Source organism: Semicossyphus pulcher, unplaced genomic scaffold (genome assembly GCF_022749685.1).
Source record: "Semicossyphus pulcher isolate SPU_LCO1_2020_fin unplaced genomic scaffold, fSemPul1.0.p SCAF_15, whole genome shotgun sequence".
NCBI classification, from domain to species: domain Eukaryota; kingdom Metazoa; phylum Chordata; class Actinopteri; order Labriformes; family Labridae; genus Semicossyphus; species Semicossyphus pulcher.
The window spans coordinates 5,081,182-5,101,785 of NW_027211659.1; the positions used below are offsets into that span (position 1 = coordinate 5,081,182).

Sequence of the window (20,604 nt, forward strand, 5' to 3'; positions counted from 1 at the left end):
AACGGCTGTTGGTCCTTAATGCAAAGTAAACATGTGGGGACTTTTTGTGCGTAGCTCATAGGTGCACCTGTGTTTTGGATATTTTAACATTAAACATGATGTCTGTCTTTAAGTGAGAGTTAGTGGTTGTTATGATTTCATGGCTGCTCTGCACGATCTGTCACTTATGATTCGGAGGTGATGAGCTTTAAATATGTTAATGATCATCAACAATTTAGGAAAGGTTGCTATACCTGCAGCTAGTAATCGTTTTGTCTCTCAGTGGATGAGGGATGAGTTCTAACTGGGGTTCCTTAGCTAGCTGCTAATGGAAAGCTTCTTTCCCGTACTCTTGGCTACTGTCTTTGATCAAACATTATCGTGCAGAAACCAGAGGGCAGAACAAGCTTTCATTTTCATTCTTAAAGTGGTAATCTCGAAGATCTCAGTTTCATTCTCTTTGGCGCCACCTATGGTGATAAACGGTAATAGCAGGAGCACACTTCCCAGATATCCAGACAGTGCTGCATGTGTGACGTCCACGGTTGGCTCCGGTTGTAACTCTTGATTTTCCTGGCTGACGGTCGCTTTCCTTTTCAGACTGTTTGCTTCATCTGAGCGTCGAGTTTGTTTCTTTTTCTTTGGATTTTCACTTATTTTTGAAGTTATATCTGTAGTCATCCATCTTTTCTTTGTTTGTTCAGCCATAGCAGATTACTGTTTACTCGCAACACTTGCAGAGACCGGAAAAGCAGCCACTTAGCTCCGCCTACCCTCTCTGGCAGACCAACCACTGCTGGCTGATGGAAAACGCGTCACTAACTGGGCGCCGCTTCTGATTCTTTCCGTGAAAGTCGCCACAAACACCCAGTCTGTAATACTGCAAATGCAAAGGCTTTCATCAGTGGGCCATAGGCTCACTCACCATTATGTTACCTCATTCAGAGATACATAGTCACTTAACAGGCATTTATTTACATGAAAATCGTACTAATTAGATTTGTTCCCATCCACCTTTGCATTTTCAGGCAGCTAAAAACACACATTAGGGTCAATAAGGTCTGCTACACACAAGCAATTTATTAAACTGCTTTTTATCGACAGCACAGTGAAGATGTCACAGGAAATGTGGGAAGAGAGAGGGGCTGATGTGCACCAGGGGGCCGAGGTCAGAGTCGGTGCGGCGAGGGCTTCCCCTCTGGTGCCTGCTCTACCAGCTGAGCGAAACCATCGACTGCTTCTACGTATTTTAAGAGTGGTCGTCATTCTAAAATTGTAGCGACATTTACAATGTAAAAATAGAGAGGAAGTTATCTTCTAATTTGGTGAAACTCTCCTTAGATTTTTTCAGTAATCTTTAAACGAGTTGGTGCTTTAATCCAGACTCAAGGATGTTTCCAAACATTACAAGCAAATACTGATTTTACACTTTAAATCTCCGAACATGTTGCTCTCATCAGACTCATTACAGATTAGACGTGTGTGTTGTTGTGCTGGCAGCCTCCGCGGGTGACCGTGGCATCATATCAGCGCTGTTGAAGGGCCTCAGTGTTTCTGCCTCTATTGTCATCCCAGCAGGCCGTGGGGTGAAGTCAGGGATTGTGTGATCCGATGAAGCGTGCTGTTATCAGAGGCTTCGGCCCCGCTCATGAAGCTGACATCACCACATTGCCTCAGTTTAGAGCTGCATGATGCTCAGCAGGTCACTGAGGACGGGAGGAGAGCCTGTGCTGATCAAATTCTTCTTTGGTTCTTTTTTAGACCTTCATTTAAGAAAGATTTGATATGAAAGTGAGTGAAGCGTGGGCCCAAAAAACTGTAACATTAAAATATTAAAGGTTCATTCAGGTATTTTTTTAAACCTGGGCCCTCTTTGTTTGTTTTTATTAGGGCCCGAGCACCAACGAATTCTTCTTCTTTTCCGCCACTTTAATCACATTTTTGAGGGAGTTGCAATTTGTGGCTCAGTAGCGCCCCTTGCAATATTTCAAAAATTCAGCCCCTGCAGCAAGTTTAGCCTAGATTTATGAGATTTAGTACACATATGTATCATGCCTAGGCCTACAAAAAAGCCTCTTACAGCCATACCTAAAACCCAACAGGAAGTGCACAATTTCATGATGAAAAAATTGTGAATTTTGCCCATTTTTACGCGTCAAACTTGGATTAACTGCTCCTACACCGTTCACCCGATCCACTTTAAATCCAGTGTACAGGTAGAGGAGACCTGGATGACGAAAGCAGCTTTCATTCTTTTTTTATCTACATGTTTTTGCAGAGATAATTTTTTTTCAATCCAAAAAAGACCCCGACTCGATCAAGTCTCTGAAATGTCACGGTGCAAGGTGAGCTGTTACAGAAAGGAAATGTGAGTAAAGCTGGAGAGAGGAGGTCGGGATCCTTTCTGTACTTTGACGGTTGTGAGAAAGAATTAGAATGCAGCCTGTTTTGCAGCCGATGGCTGATGTGATCTACGGGACGAATTCCAAATCCTTTGAATGGATATTCTCAGTTTATTGTTCACAGTGAAAAAGTGCATAACTGCATAATTCCATGTTTTTCCAGAATGACATTTTTAAAAAGGTCGCCTCTGAAATGGGCCGCTCAGAACAGCTGCAGGTTTCTACGTAGAGCCTTGCTTTCGCTGAAATCGACCAATCGTCATTCACCATCATTCACCTCAGGCTGCCAGCTTACCATTCCCATACCTCCTGGCGATTCTGGCTCGTACATAGAAGGCCAAATAACCGATCCTAGAGCAGCCATGATTTCTAGAACTTTGGAGTGCAGTGCGGCTGCTCCCCCACGTGGGATCGCACACATGGGGGAGGGGCTATGCGGTCACTCCAAATACTGTCAGCCAATCGTGGCTAAGGTCTAACAAACTTCAACGTGATTCAAAAACACATGAGAATAATAGAAAATTGATCGCATAGCTAAAATATGTCTCTTTTAAGACGGCAGCATGGAGGCCTTACAGCGGTCAGTAGGTGTAGCTTTGCTTGTAAGGCACGGTTATTATTAGTCCTGCACACTGAAAGGAGAGCAAACTGTTTAAACTGAGCAGTGAAGGAAAGCGATGGAATTTAGTTTCAATCATCGTCAGTAGACTTCAGTTTAACCACACACATTTTGTCATCTATTAAAAGCCTCACACCTGCGTAAAATCATGACTGAGAAGTGTTAGAGTTGTGAACGATGTCTGATACCACCACATGGTTGGAATATGTTTAACTGCTTGCAGGTTAATACAACTTTTATCACAGACAATTCACCCGAGAAGACACTACAGGTTGATGCCAACTACAGAGTGTCTGTAGGATTTTAAAAGGTGAACAGCTGACGTGTTCTGGTGTCGCTCTTAAATCAAAAGCTCCCTGCGGCTGACTGAAATCTTTGTCACAGTTGAATGAAACGGTTTCACACCTGCGCTGACGTATCGGTGCTGCTCTGCAACAGAGAAAAAGCATGAAGACAGACTGTTGCTGCAAGTTTTACAGTCATCAAGCTGATTCCTGAAGTGGAACTCTTGTGCCCTCTACTGGTGAAAAGCTAGAACTACTGCTTGTTAGGGCATTGCAAACGGGCTCTATTGAATTATAGAGGAGCTGGATAATACAATGTTCGGTCTGTACACGGAATTGATCAATTCATTCCAATCAGTAGGTAATTTAATCTGCAGAGTCATTGCTAATTAACATTTGTAAAAATAAATGAGTAATAAATTAATCTTTACATTAAATTTAAATGCAGCTTTTACTGTTTTTCAGGGACTTTCTCTAAAAACAAACAGCTCAAATCTACACAACTAACTGAAAGAAGTGCGTTCCTAGCATCATTTTTAGTATGGTTCAGTTGACAAAATTACGGATTTTTGTTGGTCACTTAAAGGGGACATATTTTAGATATGCAATCAATTTTCTATTTTTTTTAATGTGTTTTTGGATCACGTTGGTGAAGTTTGTTTCGTTTTAAAAATTGTATAAATATTTGAATTCAATTATTTTTCGGAGCCTCTCCTTCCTCCTGAAATGAACAAGCTGTTGCCATTCAAAGGTCAGACCTCGGCCATGATTGGCTGACAGTATTTGGAGTGAGGAGTGACGAGTGAGGTCCCACGTGGGGGAGCAGCCGCACTGCAAAGTTGTAGAAAACTTGGTTGCTCTCGGATCGGTTATTCGGCCTTATGTGTAAGAGCCAGAATCGCCAGCAGGTATCGGTATGACTACAAGCTTGTGTAAGCTGGCAGCCTGAGGTGAGCGACGGTGAATGACGATTGGTCGATTTCAGCGAAAGAAAGGCTCTACGTAGAAACCTGCAGCTGTTCTGAACGGCCCGTTTCAGAGGCGACCTTTTTAATAATGTAATTCTGGAAAAAAAGAATTATGAAGTTTTTAATTTTTCACTGTGAACGATAAACACCCAAACATGTGACACCCATGAAAAAAATGAAAATATCCATTTAAAAGATACGGCCCCTTTAACTCAACTCACCTCAGCCTTATTCATGTAGCACAAACAGACATTAGGAAAAATCTGAAAATGACAATAAAGTAAGAATTAAAATATAATAAGATAATAAAAGATGATTAAAATGCAATAAAAAGATTTAATTAATTATACAATTAAATTTAAAATAAATGTATTATATGTATATATATATACATATGTATTAATTAATTATATATATATATATATATATATATATATATATACACACATTAGATATTAAGAATCATCAAAAAAAATTACAAAAATAAAATAAAATTAGTAAAAGTTGAGTAGGCTAGAATAAATACCAGACATAGGACTATTGTTAAAGACAATAAAAACAAAGAACAAGGCGATAAAATGACTCTCTGTTAAAAGCCTGATCAAAAAGATATAGTACGTCCTTCACCTGCTTTTAAAACCCCCCAGAGAGCTTGTATGTTTGATTTCAGGAGGCAGCTGCTTCTACAGTTCAGGTGCATAAAAACAGAAAGCTCTGTGTCCGGTGCTCGTGTGCGATACACGGGGAACATTTAAAAGGGAAGCACTCGAGGACCTCGGTGATCTGAGAGGAACATGAAAAGAAAGTAGGTCTGAAATGTGAGGAGGAGCGAGGCCGTATAAAGCTTAAAAAACAATCAAAAGAAACAGGGAGCCGGTGCAGAGGTTTGAAAGTGGAGTTACATGATCTGGTTTCTTTGTTCTTGCTGCAGTGTTGTGAATCAGTTCAGACTTTTTAGGTAAACCTGTAAAAAGGGAGCTGCAGTAGTCTATCTATAAAAGCATGAGTTACAATTTCAGCATCCTTCTGTGTTAATTAAAATGAGGATAGTTGAATTTAAATGCGCTTTAGGCGTCAATATATATACTTTATATGGTTGTTGCTTATTTAAACATCCAGCAGCTAACTTTATTATTCATTTTCAGTCACGTCTGGTCATAGTCAAGTCCAATATTCATTTATTTTTTTTAGATCTGTTCCGTTTCAGTCTCTGCAAACACGAGGGAAATAACCCTAACCCTTTGTTCACCAGCGAGTCTCTAACTTTAGTGGTGTGTTGGTGCTGTTCAGTTTATATTACACGAGATTACATTGGATAAGTAACTGTGACATAACCAGGCCGTATTTCCCACTAAATAACAACCAAATTCCACGGTTGTAACTACATGAAAGTTATTACAATATCATTAGACCATTAAGTATGAAGCGAAAAGCCACAAGGTAACCGTCTCAGTGTGCCTCAAAGCCAGACAAAGTCGACTCTGTGTTGTTTCTTGCCTCTCCTCTTTATTCACAACACAAAATGAATCACAGAAAAACATGTTATACCCTTAACAAAGAGGACCACCGAGCGTAATCATAATCACAAACCAGAAGGGAAACTAGCATGAAACACTGCGTCATTGTCAGTAAGCACATGTAGTTATTGTTCGTAGAGGCCTCCTGCATGATGTTTTGTTTTTCCATGCTTCATCGTGTTGTGTGCGACGTTCTGCACCATCAGTCCTGTCAATCGAGCCACTTAGTGATTGCAGCCCAACAGCTCGGTGACCAGATGCTGCTCAGGAAGGACCGGGGCAGCGACTAACGCCTCGGGGCTATCAAATCGGTATAGGTGGTTTCCGACGACTATAACCAGTCCTCCATCGTGGTACATGGCAGCATCGACCTTCGTGACGATGGGAATGACACGCTCGTTGGTTGCAACACGAGGGGTTGCCATCATATCCACATCATACATGGTCTGACCTGGAGGACGGCAATCAGGAAGAGATGTGAGTACATGTTTATTAACTGCAGAGAAAAGTAAGATGTCTATCCATAAGTTATTCTTTGACCTGGTCTTTGGTACACTGCAGTAGTTTACCAGCAGGTATTAATTCAGTGATATGCAGATCAGAAAACTTTTTTAGAGCTCAGGGTTACATATGTGTGTTATTATTGTTTCTCTCTGTGTCTCTTTGTCTTTACCTTTAATAACGTGAGCAACGTCACTTTTACCCATGACAAAGGCAGCATCCACGGGGCCCTCAATGCCCAGCTCTACCATCATAGGCTTTGGGTAGCCCTCCAGGTGGGTGTGGGGCTCACCAATTTTGTAGACAAATACACCGTCACCCTGGAAGTGAAAAATTAATAAACGTTGTCTTTTAGCCTTGAGGAAAAGTTGATGACACGATCAGTATAATGTGCGTACTCTTGCCTGTGTAGTTTACCTTCATCATGTAAATGTGCTTATCATAGATGAAAACAGCGTTCACTTCACTGTGCAGCTCCTTGAAAGCATTCTCGATGGTGTCACCCTCTACTGATTGATTGCCCTTCATATGGACGAAGTGGTGGCCTGCAACACAAGGACAGCATTAAGAGTAAAACTGCAGGAGTGGAACTGGATAATTTAGGGCCTGTCTCCTCTCAAGGCATTTTTTGCACTGGCAGCTAGCAGCGCAACGATAAGTCCACATTGTCTGCAAAAATCACTGACAAAATTCTGCCGTTGGCCAATTTAATTGTCAATAATTAGTCATCACACGTGTTTTTCATGCTGAGCGCAGACATAACATCGCTTTCCAGAGACGAGCTGCTGAGGGGTAAGCCCTACCCGATACCAAAGTAAGAAGGAAAAAGCACCCTGCTGTCAGATCTCACCTCTGAAGGAAAAAACGTTGCCGTCCATGTCAGCTGCGATGGCATCCAGGTGCACATGGCTGCATTGCTCTCTTTCTGTGTGGTTGCTGAAGTCCATACCTGAACAACAAACAAGTGTGCTAATGTTAAATGTAGAATCGACAGCTTTGTCTGTGCTCATCATGAATTTCAAACTTTTTCATCCTCTCTAATTGTGTTGTGAAGAGCGGGTCTGGAGGAGGAGCTTTCTTTTGAGTGGAAACAGGAAGTGGCTCATCAAAGCTTATGTCAAGTTTCTTCCTGTTTCATGTCTGGTATATCCTGTTTTATTTTGAAATCACTCACCCCTGTCTCTGTTCCAGGTCTGTGTCCTGCCCCTCCCCCGTCATGTGCTCACCTGCTCTTGATTGTGCTCTCCCCAGCTGTGTCTCATCAGCCCCATTACCTCATGTATTTTACCCCCTGTCTCGTTGCCAGTTCGTTCGTACCTCTGTGTCGCGTTCCAGCATTCTGTTCCCTAGCTCTCGTTCGACTACTGTTCTGACCCTGTTTTGCCTACTTACCTTGCCTTTTACTGCCTCTCGTTTTTGATACCTCTGCCTATACTTGCCTTTACGTCTAATATTTCATGTTTAGGTGATGAATAGCCTATTTTGTTTATTTTTTGATAAATATGTACTGTCACTTTAAGAGAGCGCACCAAGGCGCATGTACTTCTGTGACGCTGTTGTACGGTGGCATTGTGTAGAGGCTAGACTAGCTGTGGAGTCACACTGGTTTTATACCGTGTCCTGTCCTGTTAAGTTTTATGTTCAGTGGATTAACATACCTGTGACACCTGTGGAATAAAGTTTTGTGTTTTCTTAACTCTACAGCGGAAATCGGTGGATTTGTAAAACTACAGCGATTGGACACGTGTAAGCCAAGGCTACCAGCTAGGTTATGTTTTCTGCGGTAACACCCTGCCTGCCATTAAATCAGAATTTTGATCACCTTCCTCTTGGTCCTCGGTTCATGACACTTATATAAGGAGGATGGGAATCCGGTGCGAGTCTTTCACCGTAGCTGCAGAGAAACCCTGGGCTTCAGGCAGCAATTGTTCTGTGTATTATGTGAGTTTCCTGATTAGATTATTTATCTTGAGTTTATACTTTTGATGTTTAAGTTGATTTACAATTGTGTACGTTTTAATTGTTTGTTTAGACAAAAACCAGCAACAATTGGTGTCATCCCCTACAACCCCGTGAATGAAGACTCTTGGTCTTCAAGTGTTTAATTGTGTCACAACTCCTGGTAACCAGCCTACTCCAAATAGCCTATATTCCTACAAGTTCTGACACACTTTTAACGTCCCTCTTAAACAAATTCAACTGCTCCTGGGACCACTGATAACTCTAATTGAACTCTAAAGTGCATTTTTATGTGCAGCTGGAGGGAAGTCAATTGCGTTGCAGCCAAAAAACAGATGCTCTTCAAAGATGAAAAGATAAAACTTTCAGAGATTTGGTCAGAGAGCGGGAGGATTGAGAGGAAAACAACAAGCTCACTTTGAGCACATTTATCCCCTCTGGCGAAGAAAAAGACCCAAGAGAGATGGAGGTTGGACAGGAAGTCTGGGTCTCATGAGTTTACAGTGATTATCTTAATGTCACATCAAGTTGACACTAATATGACTTAAAACAACACATATGCTTTAATGATGCATAAACACACACACTTCTATGCACTTACTGAACCTGGGGCATCTCATGAAGAAGTCGCGGGCCTCTTTGGGGTATCTTCCGTGCACATCGCCGGTCTTTGGGTCAAACTTGGAGAACATCTCTCCGTGGAAGCAGTAGTAGTTCTCCAGGAAGCGGAAAGCAGACGTGCAGTTTGGCATGGACTTGTATTCCTTCATATCTACAGCCTTGGTTTTGACGTTGAAGTGGAAGATGTCGTCTCCTACCCACATCGAGGACACATGATGTTAGAGATTTGTTTAAAAGGTGGAGAGTCCGAGTGTTCGGTATGCTTAAGGTGTTAAAATCTTTATTGTGTGAGCATTTCAAAACTATTTGCTTTTTAGCAAAGTCTAATAAGAGGTACCGTCCCTACACTGTTCACTTTATGCACATTCAACACCTTCAAATTAAATCTAAAAGCAAGCATTTTAACCGTTTAGTCATCGTTTCACTTCAGATGCGATGTCCATCTTGAAATCCTTCACATTGTTCCCTTTTTCTTTGACTTAACCTTTCACCCAATTTCACTAAAAATATCCTGCTAAAAAACCAAAAACAACCCCCTAGGCAAACATAATCATGGTTTAAAGTAAACATCAAAGTTTGTCGTTGAGTCTCTGCGTCAAGGAGGTCAAGTATCTCTGCGTCTTGTTCACTAGTGAGGGCAAAATGGAGCGTGAGATTGACAGACGGATCAGTGCAGCACCAGCATTTACGCGGGTTGTTGTGAGGTTGAAGACAAATTCCTTAATCTACCAGTTGACCTATGTTCCAACGAGGGATACGATGCACGGTATTGGATTTTTTGCCGATATTTACAACCCTTTTTGCTGTTTTCGCTATATTAGGCACATGTTTTTTTCCACCTAACTGTAGAGAGCATCAGGTCTCTCCTGTAGTGGAATTGATATCATGGCCACTCTTATTGTAGTGGCCAAAAACTGCCATATCGCAGACATCTTACACCCTTGACTGAAGAGCGTTGTACAAAAGGTTATGTGTCTGATCACTCACGTTTCTGAGTGCACCTGAATGCAGCATCTCCTCGAAACATGGCAGTGAGGGAGACATGTCCGGACTTGTTTACTGCACCTACTACGGAGACATCAGCGATCGCTGACGGACTCTTTCTATCGTGTGTGCGTCCATGAATATGTAAGTTTGTTTTGCTGATATTGATTGAATGATACTGATATTTATGTTACACCCTGTTAGCGTCAGCTTTGGCTGCGAGTGTATTTCTGGTGTGTTTGATGTTGTGAAGTCCGGTAAAATGAATGTGAGCTAACTGTTAGCTTGTTCAGAGTTGTGAAAGTTGTTTAACTTCTATTCATTGGCTCGAGTTTGTCACTTTTTAGTCTTTATTTCTATATTGTTGATAACTTTGTGCAGTGCGTGCACACTCGTGCCGAGTTTATGTCGTAGCATTACATCAAGCTTTTTTAGGGAATCATCGAGCATTTAGGCAGAATTAAATCGTTGTTTTATCGGTGGAAAATATTGGCAGAAAAATGCCGATGCCGATATGGGATTTTCAAGCCTTTATCTGCAGATACTGATAACGTGCCGATAATATCGTGCATCCCTAGTTCCAACCCTCATCTATGTTCTTGAGCTTTGGGTAGTGAGCGAAATCTTATCAGGATGCCTCTTGGGCGCCTCTTGTTGGAGGTTTTTTGAGCACGTCCAACGAGAGACCCCGAGGCACACCCAGAACTTGCTGGAGGGATTATATATCCCGACTGGCCTGGGAACACGCCGGAATCCCCATGGAGGAGCTGGGAGAGGGACGTTTGAGTCACCTTGCTTGGCCTGCTGCCACCGCGAACTGGCCCCGGGTAAGCGGAACATAATGGTTGGGTATCAAGATTCTCATGCAAAGAAGAAGGAATGGTACACTGACCCTTGAAGAAGATAACAGAGTCTTCACCACACTCTGATTTGGGACACTCCACAGCAGCGTCCAGGTGGTCGGGGATTCCAGGGAAGACTTCTGAGATGTCCTTGGGGTTATCTTCCTCCAGCTTGTGCTGGAAATAGCTGAAGACCTTGTTGTCCTGTACGAAATGATCATAACGATTTCCAGGTTATACTGACAACAAGTCATGTTCCTACAGTTAAAATACAAAAATCTATTAAGACACTTTGATACAGTTTGAACCTTATGGGAGAAGTAGGTAGTGCAGAAAGATTTGATGCTTGAAACAGTGTCAGAGCAGTAGAGCAAAATGGCAGAGCGACCTACAACTTTTGAGGGACGGAGATATCGACATCACTTTGAATTTGTTGCGTGAAAGCACCCTAATTTAATGGTAAAGTGCAAACTGTGTCCAGACCAGACGCACCTATCCACTGCTGTGAACACAACATGGAATATAACCAAGCACATGCAAAAGCGACACACGAACACAAAGCTGGTATCAAAAGAACCCCGGAACCAGAGTGATGTTCAAGCTGAGTGTTTGCCCACCCCAACCAAGAAGCCAAAGCTCGACAACAGGTAAGAGACGTAGAGATGAACAGGCTTGCAGCATCGTGTAGTCGAGGAAATGTTGCCCATTTCTACAGTAGAATTGCCGTCTTTCAGAAACATACTCGGCAAAATACAGACAGCTCCTTCTTAGGATAGGGATTTGTGCTGATACGTGGGCATCTGTAAGTAGTTAAGTAAAGTAATGCATTACTTTTTAAAAGAGTGACGAGTAATACATCACATTTTTGAGTAACGACCCCAACCCTTCTTGTTTTGGATTACTAGTTGGATTTTTTGCACATCAGATTAAGCCCTTTAGCGTTGTCTTGCTCAACGACTCAACGACTTACCAACTTTGTTTCTAACTTGCCTTTTTTTTTTTTGAGAGAGAGACGTGCATTTTTGTACCGTTCCCCCCTGAGCCAAACACAAAGTGATAGTCCTTAATATTTGAGCTAGAAAACTTTCAAGCATTTCAGACTACTTAGGGATTTTCTGTAGAACAAAGCGGTTGACGGAGTGCATCGCCAGCTAATTTATTTCAACACATGCTGCATAACTGTAATTTTGTCGGTGCACTTCTGGCTAAAGACCATTGTTGTACATTATTCCCCCCTCGCTCTTCCTGTTTACTGTTTAACTCTTCACTGTGAACTGTAAAGTAAAGGTTTATACTCCCTGAATCTTAAGGCCAGTTCAGGTCAATGATTAGCAACGAGACTGGATATAACTGCCAAGGGTGAACATTCTAAAACTGGGCCGTTCACATCAAAGCAACGCAATGCAGCTGACCGTCTCCATAGCAACGACGCACTGACATACCCCACTACTTCTGCGTTAATACTATAACGTTAGAGACAGGGTGCCTACGCCAACTTATGCTGTTTCCTGATTGGCTGAAGTGAAATAGCGACATCATTAAGTTCTAAAACTGCATTTGGAGATTTAACCAGTGAAATCTTTTGCAACTACACGCAACGGCTTCAGACGCTCTGCAACTAACCAGCTCACACTGCTGCAATTTGCTCTGCAACATTCTAAAACTGTTTTGTTGCATGGCGAATCATTGATCTGAACTGGGCTTTAAACAAATTTAAAGAAAGGTTACTCCAGGACATGAACCTTTGTTTCATAACAGTTGCAGTATAACGATATCTCAAAATAGATTAAGTCATTTGAATCATTTCCAAAACCACCTAATATGGTTGTTAAGTTCAGGACATTATTGGCCTCACTAGAAATTTTCGTGACGACTAAAAAACTCTACCCTACCAGGAAGAAGTACATGTGGTCGTGGTCGGTGGAGTTCTCGTAGTGCATGCGGAAAGCAGCGTCTACATGGCCAAGATGGTGATGGTCATCCAACTCAGCAAAGGATCCGTTGGACAGCTCTGCTTTGCCATGGAAGCCTTTGAACAGATGGTCACCTGAGCAGAAAAACAGGACAGAACATTTAGCTCGAACAATACAGTTTCTTCCACAAATCCACAATACAACTTCTCATTGTATTAAGATCATAAAATGAATTCTACTCATGATTGCTCAATATTTAAGGACTTACCCTTGAAAAAGTATGGGATTCCCTCTTCGTTCACTGCAACAGCGTCCATCTCAAGGCCTTCACAACGGTCAAGGGTCTCCGCAGCCGAAATATCAACCTCTTGAACAATTACACCAACTGTTTAAATAAAATGTTAACATAGACAAAGAGAAAAGTTTAGGCAATGACCAAATGTCCAACTAGAGACATCAAAATGAACAAAAATCCTTTCCATCTCACCTGATTGATGATCTTCTGGGCTGATTAAACTGAGCAAAAACAGAAAAGTATTCTCACTTCAGATCTTCTGATCATTTTGCTAAGTAAAAGCTGCTTCCCATTAGGATTAAGTATGAAAAACATGACCAAAAAACAAAGCTGAAATCACTTTTGCTATCTTACATACTACAAATGTAAATATTGCTGGAAAAGTGTTAGCAAATTATATCAATCTTTTACTGAACAAAATTACCGGTAACCCAGCATTAAGTGCAGGAATACTTACTCTTGAGCCATTGCACAAGTACACAGCAGGAGTAAGGCTAGCAGCTTCATGGTGAGCATTTCTCTGGACCGCGAGAGGCCGGAAACAGCAGGCGAAACGTAGCCTGGCAGATGCTGCACAAGCTTTTATGCGAGAGCCCAGTTTACGTGGGCTGAGGTATGTGGGTACCAATGGAGGAGGAGCAGACGATGTGCAGGAGCACTATTCATATAGACGCCCACAGTGTTTGATGTGATAGAGAGCTCTCCCCCAGTCATCCCACTGCTCAAACCAGCTTCCAGGAAATTAAATCCTGGGGCAGCAGAGATTCAAAGAATCAATACATGTGTATCAAGCACTTTAGGTGACACTGGGACAACTCATGCATACTTTGTCATGTCATTTACCACATTAAGCACTTTGCTGAGGACAAAGCAGCTGTTAATACAAAATTGATTTGTGAACTCTGCTGTTGGCAGATTTTACCATTTGATGACGCCAACACATTATTCATCTTTTATGAATGTAAATCATTATATTATTTAACATCAAATATGTCTGCAGCAGTAGAAACCCCTGCTGCTGGTACCAGAGAATTTGCCTGGTTCCTTTTGCTTCTTATATGTTGCTAGAATTATCCGAAGGCCGTGTGAGTATTATTGATGAGAAAAGTATACAGAAAACTTTGCAGTTTACTGAAAAACAGTCTTTTTAAAGCTTGCCAAACAATTTTAAAATCTTTATTTTAAGTTATTTGTTGCATTGTAGGGTGAAGTATGCTCATAGAAAAGTTTAGCCTTATATGTAACCAATATGTTCCGGATCATTCCAGCCGTCAGCCCGGACTGATCAAAGTCACCTCTGCATCTCGGATCTGACCCAGCTCTGAGTAACTAAGCCAGTGCACTTATAAAAATAAATAAAAACTGCTGACCACAGGTCTTCACAGTCCTAAAGTCTCACAGTTGTGTAATGTTTGTACAGTGAACATTAACAGAGTAGTGGCATGGCTTCATTGCATGTCATAGGCTACTGCAATATAAAAACTTGTTCTCTGTATGCTTCCTATTAGGCCTGTACGATATGACAAAACTCTGCAGTGTGTGATTACGTAGTTCAATATTAAAAAGTACATATTACCAATAACTCACAATCTCTATGTCTACTGTCTGCTTTTTTTTCCACCACTGAATTCACACCAATTAATCTGAGGGTAGGTAATAGCCAGTGTTGTGACCAAGTCATCTTTGTTCAAGTCCCAAGTAAGTCTCAAGTCATTTGGTCGAAGTCGCAAGCGAGTCTCGAGTCATTTTTTGTTGGGCAGGTCGAGTCAAGTCACTTTTTTTCCACCCAAGATGCAGCACTCTTACCTGTAGTATCCGGTCTTTATAAAGAGAAAAGACAAGGTGTTAGTAGCCTGAGCTCTGTTGACCAATACCGCTCCTGCAGCCAGTAATCAGTTCCGGATTAGCAGACTAGAGGACGATCCGTGACAGGAAACGTAACTAAAACAATCACTACAGTCATTGATGTTCCCATACCTGTGTACGTTAACCTCAGACCAACACAAAGAAGCTGTTCTGCTGTTAAACACGCCGGCGAGCGGGATCCTTGCTGTTTTTTCGTTTAGTGAAGTGTGTGTTTTGGTTAGTAGAAGTGGCTACGACTACTTCACCCGCTAATCTGTACTGCGCAGACTCTGGCTCCAAATGACTTCACCATCGCAAGATGGCAGCGCCCGTCACGGGGGCTATTATGGCATCATGCGTCGTCCATCTATATGTCATTGGTATCAATTAACAACAAAGTTGAGAAGCCAGGAAAGACAGAAGTCTGGAGCCAGGGTTTGGCTTACACTACAAAATGATACAAAAGTTAAAAGAACCAGGTTGATCCTTTAACCTCACTGCCACATTGGTTCTCTGCAGATGCAGGTTGAAGTAATTCAAGTGATTCCATTGATTTCTTTCTTTTCACAAACACAAAGCCCATTTTTATCTCATACGGCTGAACCTCAAATACGCGAGGGAGCTGAGTAGCATCATTTGAAATGGATGTGATAAAAAAAAAGGTTAGCGTGCCCTCCAAGTGTTGTAATCGAGACGGTAGCTGAGCCTAAAGGCACAGCTTTTGATTTACCTCAATCTACCCTCTCACCTGTCTGAGAGACATGTTCAGGTATGCAACTTTGCCAGCCCTTCTCAGTTATACTACCTTCCTGCTCAGCCTGTTAGTCTCACTTTGGTCTTTCTTTGTGCCAGCAGCATAATTACACCATGGTAGTTTGCTGACCTGGCAAGGCCTGTGAAAGGGCTGGCAAGCTTTTTTTTGGATAATGAGGTCAAAACGTGAACAAATATTTACCTCCACACACTCATAACAACCCAGTGAATGGGTATGAGTGAAAAAGACTTCACACACACACACACACACGCAGATTACAAGATAGCGGGTAATTTATGGAAGATCATTATCGACAGAAGTGTTGAGGCAGGAAAATTCAATCTGCTCACAGAGCTCCCGGGGACGGATTTGAAACAGCGGAACATTTGGAGAGCGAGCACAGACAGACGCCTGTCAGATTTCTAACCGGACAAGACAGCAGCGATTAAAGGAAGCCCCCCCCACCAAAAAATCAAGAGTTCACACTTTAACGAATCCTCAAACACTTAACTCTAAAGTCTTGTTTTGTCCAATGGGATCACAATGGTTTTTATCATGTCATGTAACGATACTCTACAGTTGTTTTAAGTTGTTTCTAGGGGTGGAGCAAAATATCAACACAGCAATATATCGTCGTCCTGAGTTGTGCAATATGATTATCGGCTGCTGCCAAATATCCACATTTTAATTTACACATATTCAGCACTGTAAACAGATTTAACTGCCATTCTGACTCACCGCATCACAACTTCACGACTCCTCGCGGTGGCGTGAATGAGGGAAACGTGAACGGAAATCAACTAGCCGTAACAGAAGTTAACAGCAGGATAAAAGAAGAAGACAGCAGACTGCGGTGACAAGAAGTTAAGAGATGCGGCAGGCACTTTCAAATCCAAAGTCACAATTTGTTTCTACAGTTGTTTAAATTTACGAAGGAAAACACGGACATTGTTTCATCTCAGTTTGTGTCAAATTCTGTGAAACTGGCACCATTAATACTGCATTTTACCTTTTAAGGGACGTTTTGTATTCTGCAGTTAATCAGATATCCTGTATCGTTAAATGATTGTCCTACAATATGCACTCGCCGGCCACTTCATTAGGTACACCTGTACAATCGAATGCAGTTCAATACAACAGCACTACCATGGATTCTTTAGTTTTGTAGAGTCTGAAGTGTGTAAATAGTCATGTTTATTACTGAGGCCGTACTTAAAGGTGGTGTCGTACTGAACTAAAGCATATTGAGTTGTGTCTCAAATTTTTTGTCCTCCCTATTTACATACACAAGGCGGCCAGAGGATTAGAAACACCCCTGAATATGATGCAGCTCAGTACAGCCCCACCACCAGTTAGGACCTTGACGCTGAAATATCATTGCGTTAACACCTCTATGACAGCTTAGAAAAAAACCTGTAGATTACAGGCAACATAAAAGCTAATGGCTAAACTGGTGTATTGGATTACATTAGATTTTTCAGGTGTACCTAATGAAGTCGCCGTTGAGTGTATACATTATTGCAGAATCGCCGTATTGTGATATTATCGTTATCGTGGGCCGCATATCGCATATCGTATCCTGAGTTACCATGTGATTCCCACCTCTGATATACACCGAGCAGATTTGTTAGAAATATATGTGCATCTTAACTGCAAGTAGAATATTTGTAGCTTAATTGTTGCCACTATTAAGTAAGAATAAATCAAGGAGAATACCTTCTTTTGGCGTGGAAATGATGTCTTGTACTTTTGATATGCTCAGTGTTGCTTCAAACAAGTCCGGGGCAATTTATGACAAAAATGGGTTATTGAAGCTTGTTTTTGTTTAGGCCTCAGTGCTTTCTTTTTATTGCTGTCCAGTTGTGTCTGTGTTTTCTCAGTGTTTGGTTTTGTAAAATCACTACACAGCATTGTTGAGCAACTAATTTCAAACTCAAGAGACCATACAGGTTGAATTAAGGCCAGTCCAGACCAAAGTGATTGGTATACGTGCTTTCTGAAAGCACAGATAGGAGCCGTGCGTCTGACAGCAGATTAATATCTGGCAGGTCGAGGGACAGTCCAGTGAAAGAGCAAACAAACACAAGCTGCCTGCTGACAGTGTTCATTACATGTCTGCACCATCTCGCTGCTGTTGTTACGCTGAGTCTCAGTTTGTCGAACATGCTCAAAAATGCTTCTCCAGCATATTCATTCATATTCAGTTTATTTGCTCACTTCAGTGTTTCATAACACAACATACATGATGCGCTTTCTCAAATACTTAACAGATATCTGCACTCTCTGTTACTAAATGTTGACTTAACGTTCAGAGGTCGATGACTCTTCTCTGTTTATGTTAGTTTGATTCTTGTGTGGTACGTGTGATTTCAACATGAATCAACTTTGTTAAATAAATACCTGGGTGGATATTTAAACAATTTCAGAAGAAAGAAATGTTAAGCAATCTACCCTGAAGTCTGAGAGTGACCTGGGAATAATTATAAACAATTTAGCAACAATTTAGCAAGCTAGCAAGGTAATGTGATGCAGCAATGCATAGGCATGATGATTTATAGAAGGCAGAATGATTTGAAATTATACAAGACCTCCACACTGATGAATAAAATCTACAAAACTTTAGTAAAAGTTTTATACCTGAAAAATACATCAGACTACAGGGTGTATATATAGGAATATATGTTAGGGACTTCCTGGAGAGGGAAAGGGCATGTGAACGTTCAAGCAACATTGTTCTTTTTTTTCTTTAAACATTTATGAAGATGTTGTTGTTGCTGTATCTCTTGTTCTGTGTTTTTGTAAGAGACGTGAGGTGGTATTTAACCATAACTAAGTCGCTTTGGTGCCTAAACCTGACCAAACAGCAGTGTTGTCAAGTCGAGTCCTCAGTTAAGGCAAGTCAAGTCCCAAACTTTTTTTCCACCCAAGCTCCAGCACTCTTACCTGTAGTATCCGGTCTTTATAAAGAGGAAAGACAAGGTGTTAGTAGCCCGTGTAATAGTGATATTATTGGCCAGTTTATATAACCTGTTCAAAAAGTATGACAATGAATTGTATCTGTATTATCTCGGCACAGACGCAGCCATGATGATGGTCTGCTCTGAGACTGTGTTGAGTAGTAACGAGTACGACTGATGAGGGTTCTCTTTGGGGGCTTTGATGTTGTTGCCATGGCGAGGAGTTTGACTGACAGCCAGCCATCCAATCATGATTCCCAGTTTGCGCTGCGTACATACTTGATAGTTAGACAGAAACTTGGCAACATTGAATTTTATCATTTTATATTTAACAGCTAACATTCAAACTTATGAACAGTCATCAGACAGACAACATGTGTAGTTCAATCAGGAGAGACCAGTGAAGTAAGTAAGGAAGAACATTTATTTTACAATGATGATGTGATAATGAATCATGGTCAGAAGTCTTTAGCGCTTGGACTCTACGGGGAGATGTGGTGATTGAAGGGTGTTGGCCCTGAGCGGCCGCAAGTTATGTCCCCCCCATGGTGCCTGGTGGTGAAGGTGTTGGCTGATGATGTCATCTAAAGGCTGATTAGAAGATGAGCTGGACGGTGTTCGGGAGGTGCAGGGTCGCACATGAGGACGGCATGAATGAACTGGAGGCAGAGAAAAGTAAAAAGACAGCAACAATATGAGAGTGTGCTGCTCTGCTATTGGACAGATGTGACCAGGTGATGAGAACAGCTGATGAGTTTGAGCAGAAAGGTATGAGATATGAACAATAGAACCAGCGTGCACAATAAAGTCTTCCTGATTGAATTTTGTCATTCATCACTCTCCATTAAAAACTTTTTTTAACCGTGTTGCACATCTGATAGCCTGTAAAGCAATTCTTCTTAATGTACCACATCAGGACCACATAATAGTGACTGGAGGCTGACTGTTACTTGATGGTGTTGTGCATTTTTCTTCCTCCCCCTGAGGTGCAGCAGAGATGATGGAGAGAGGTTTGGTTTGACATTAATGAATGATCCAACATTACAAAACAATACAGTGAGTCTCTATGAGGCACCAACAGACAAGAGGAGGAGGAAGCCTCAGAGATGTCAGGAGCTAAATGAACATCTAAAGATGGATGTCTTTCCTAGGGCTGTCACTTGTCAATCGAAATTTGATAAATCGTTCGAACATGGTGAAATATTAATAGGACGAATTGTAATGATGTAATCCAATTCAAAGTTGCCCACGAACAAATTCGTAATCTGCTTTCCAGAGTCGCAGGATGCTGTCACATTTAACGTAGTGTGCCTTGTATTCCAACAGATGGTGATAATACGCTGCCTGCTACAAACCAATGAAGGAAACTAACGCTTTTGTTAATCTTTCCTGCTTCAGCGTCCCGACCGTAGTCAGAAAGCACAGGGGAGACTGTTCTACTCCAGGGCCGAAGCTGCAGCTAGCTTCAAGGCTAACTCCCGTCACTTTTATACATCAGCAGCATGCCCAAACTTCACATTAGTTCTGTTGTTCAAACATCTACCGGTCACTCTTTTCTCAACTCTTTCGCTGCTCCGGTTCCCGACACATCAATTAACTCGTAGGTTCTTGTGCACTCGCTCTAACACCCCACATTCAGGTGCTTTTCCCGAAACAGAGCTACGCTTCTAGTGCTACAGGACTAATCATGTCAACACCAACGCACTTCAGTAAGCGCTATATGTACCACTACGTACGGGGGTTGTTGTTGAGGTTACTGTTCGATATAATTCTAATGAATTCCGAATCCCGTTGAAGTCCTTTGATCTTGATTTTTCCTGTTAGTATTTCATTAATTTAAAAGTATCTTCTGACACCTGAATACAGCATCCAGTGTCAGCTGAAATGTCAAAGAGCTTGTAACGACATGCAGAAATCTAAAGCAACCTCATTTTTTATCCTTCGTCCTGTTCATTTTTTTAATCTGCTGTTCATGATTTAGTTAATACATTTGCTTTAAATGTAATTCTCTGTTTTCTATTAGTCTTAAGATTTCGATATTTGGCCGACCTATTTTACATTTTATCAAATGTTTTAATGTCAGTTCTTCATTTCTGTTTCTTCTTCTAAGATGTTTATTATTATTCCTCAGCTGTACTGTAAACGCTATTCTACCTTTATGTAT

General features: G+C 41.5%; 1 protein-coding gene across 1 annotated transcript; it reads right to left on the reverse strand.

Annotated features, from left to right (window-relative positions):
- Positions 1-5,949: 5,949 nt before the first annotated feature.
- On the reverse strand, positions 5,950-13,352 carry hpxa (hemopexin a). The gene is made up of 10 exons (XM_069663418.1): positions 13,342-13,352; positions 13,077-13,105; positions 12,858-12,974; positions 12,569-12,723; positions 10,727-10,880; positions 8,831-9,043; positions 7,121-7,219; positions 6,688-6,815; positions 6,443-6,590; positions 5,950-6,220 (listed from the first exon to the last, which is right to left on the reverse strand). Exons 1-10 carry the CDS (start codon positions 13,350-13,352, stop codon positions 5,994-5,996), a joined length of 1,281 nt encoding a protein of 426 aa, XP_069519519.1. The 3' UTR covers positions 5,950-5,993.
- Positions 13,353-20,604: the final 7,252 nt, after the last annotated feature.

Coding starts and splice junctions, on each gene's coding strand:
- hpxa (XM_069663418.1), bottom strand. Junction 12,975..13,076: donor CCCAGAAGATCATCAATCAG/GTGAGATGGAAA, acceptor TTATTTAAACAG/TTGGTGTAATTGTTCAAGAG. Junction 10,881..12,568: donor ACCACATGTACTTCTTCCTG/GTAGGGTAGAGT, acceptor CATTTCGTACAG/GACAACAAGGTCTTCAGCTA.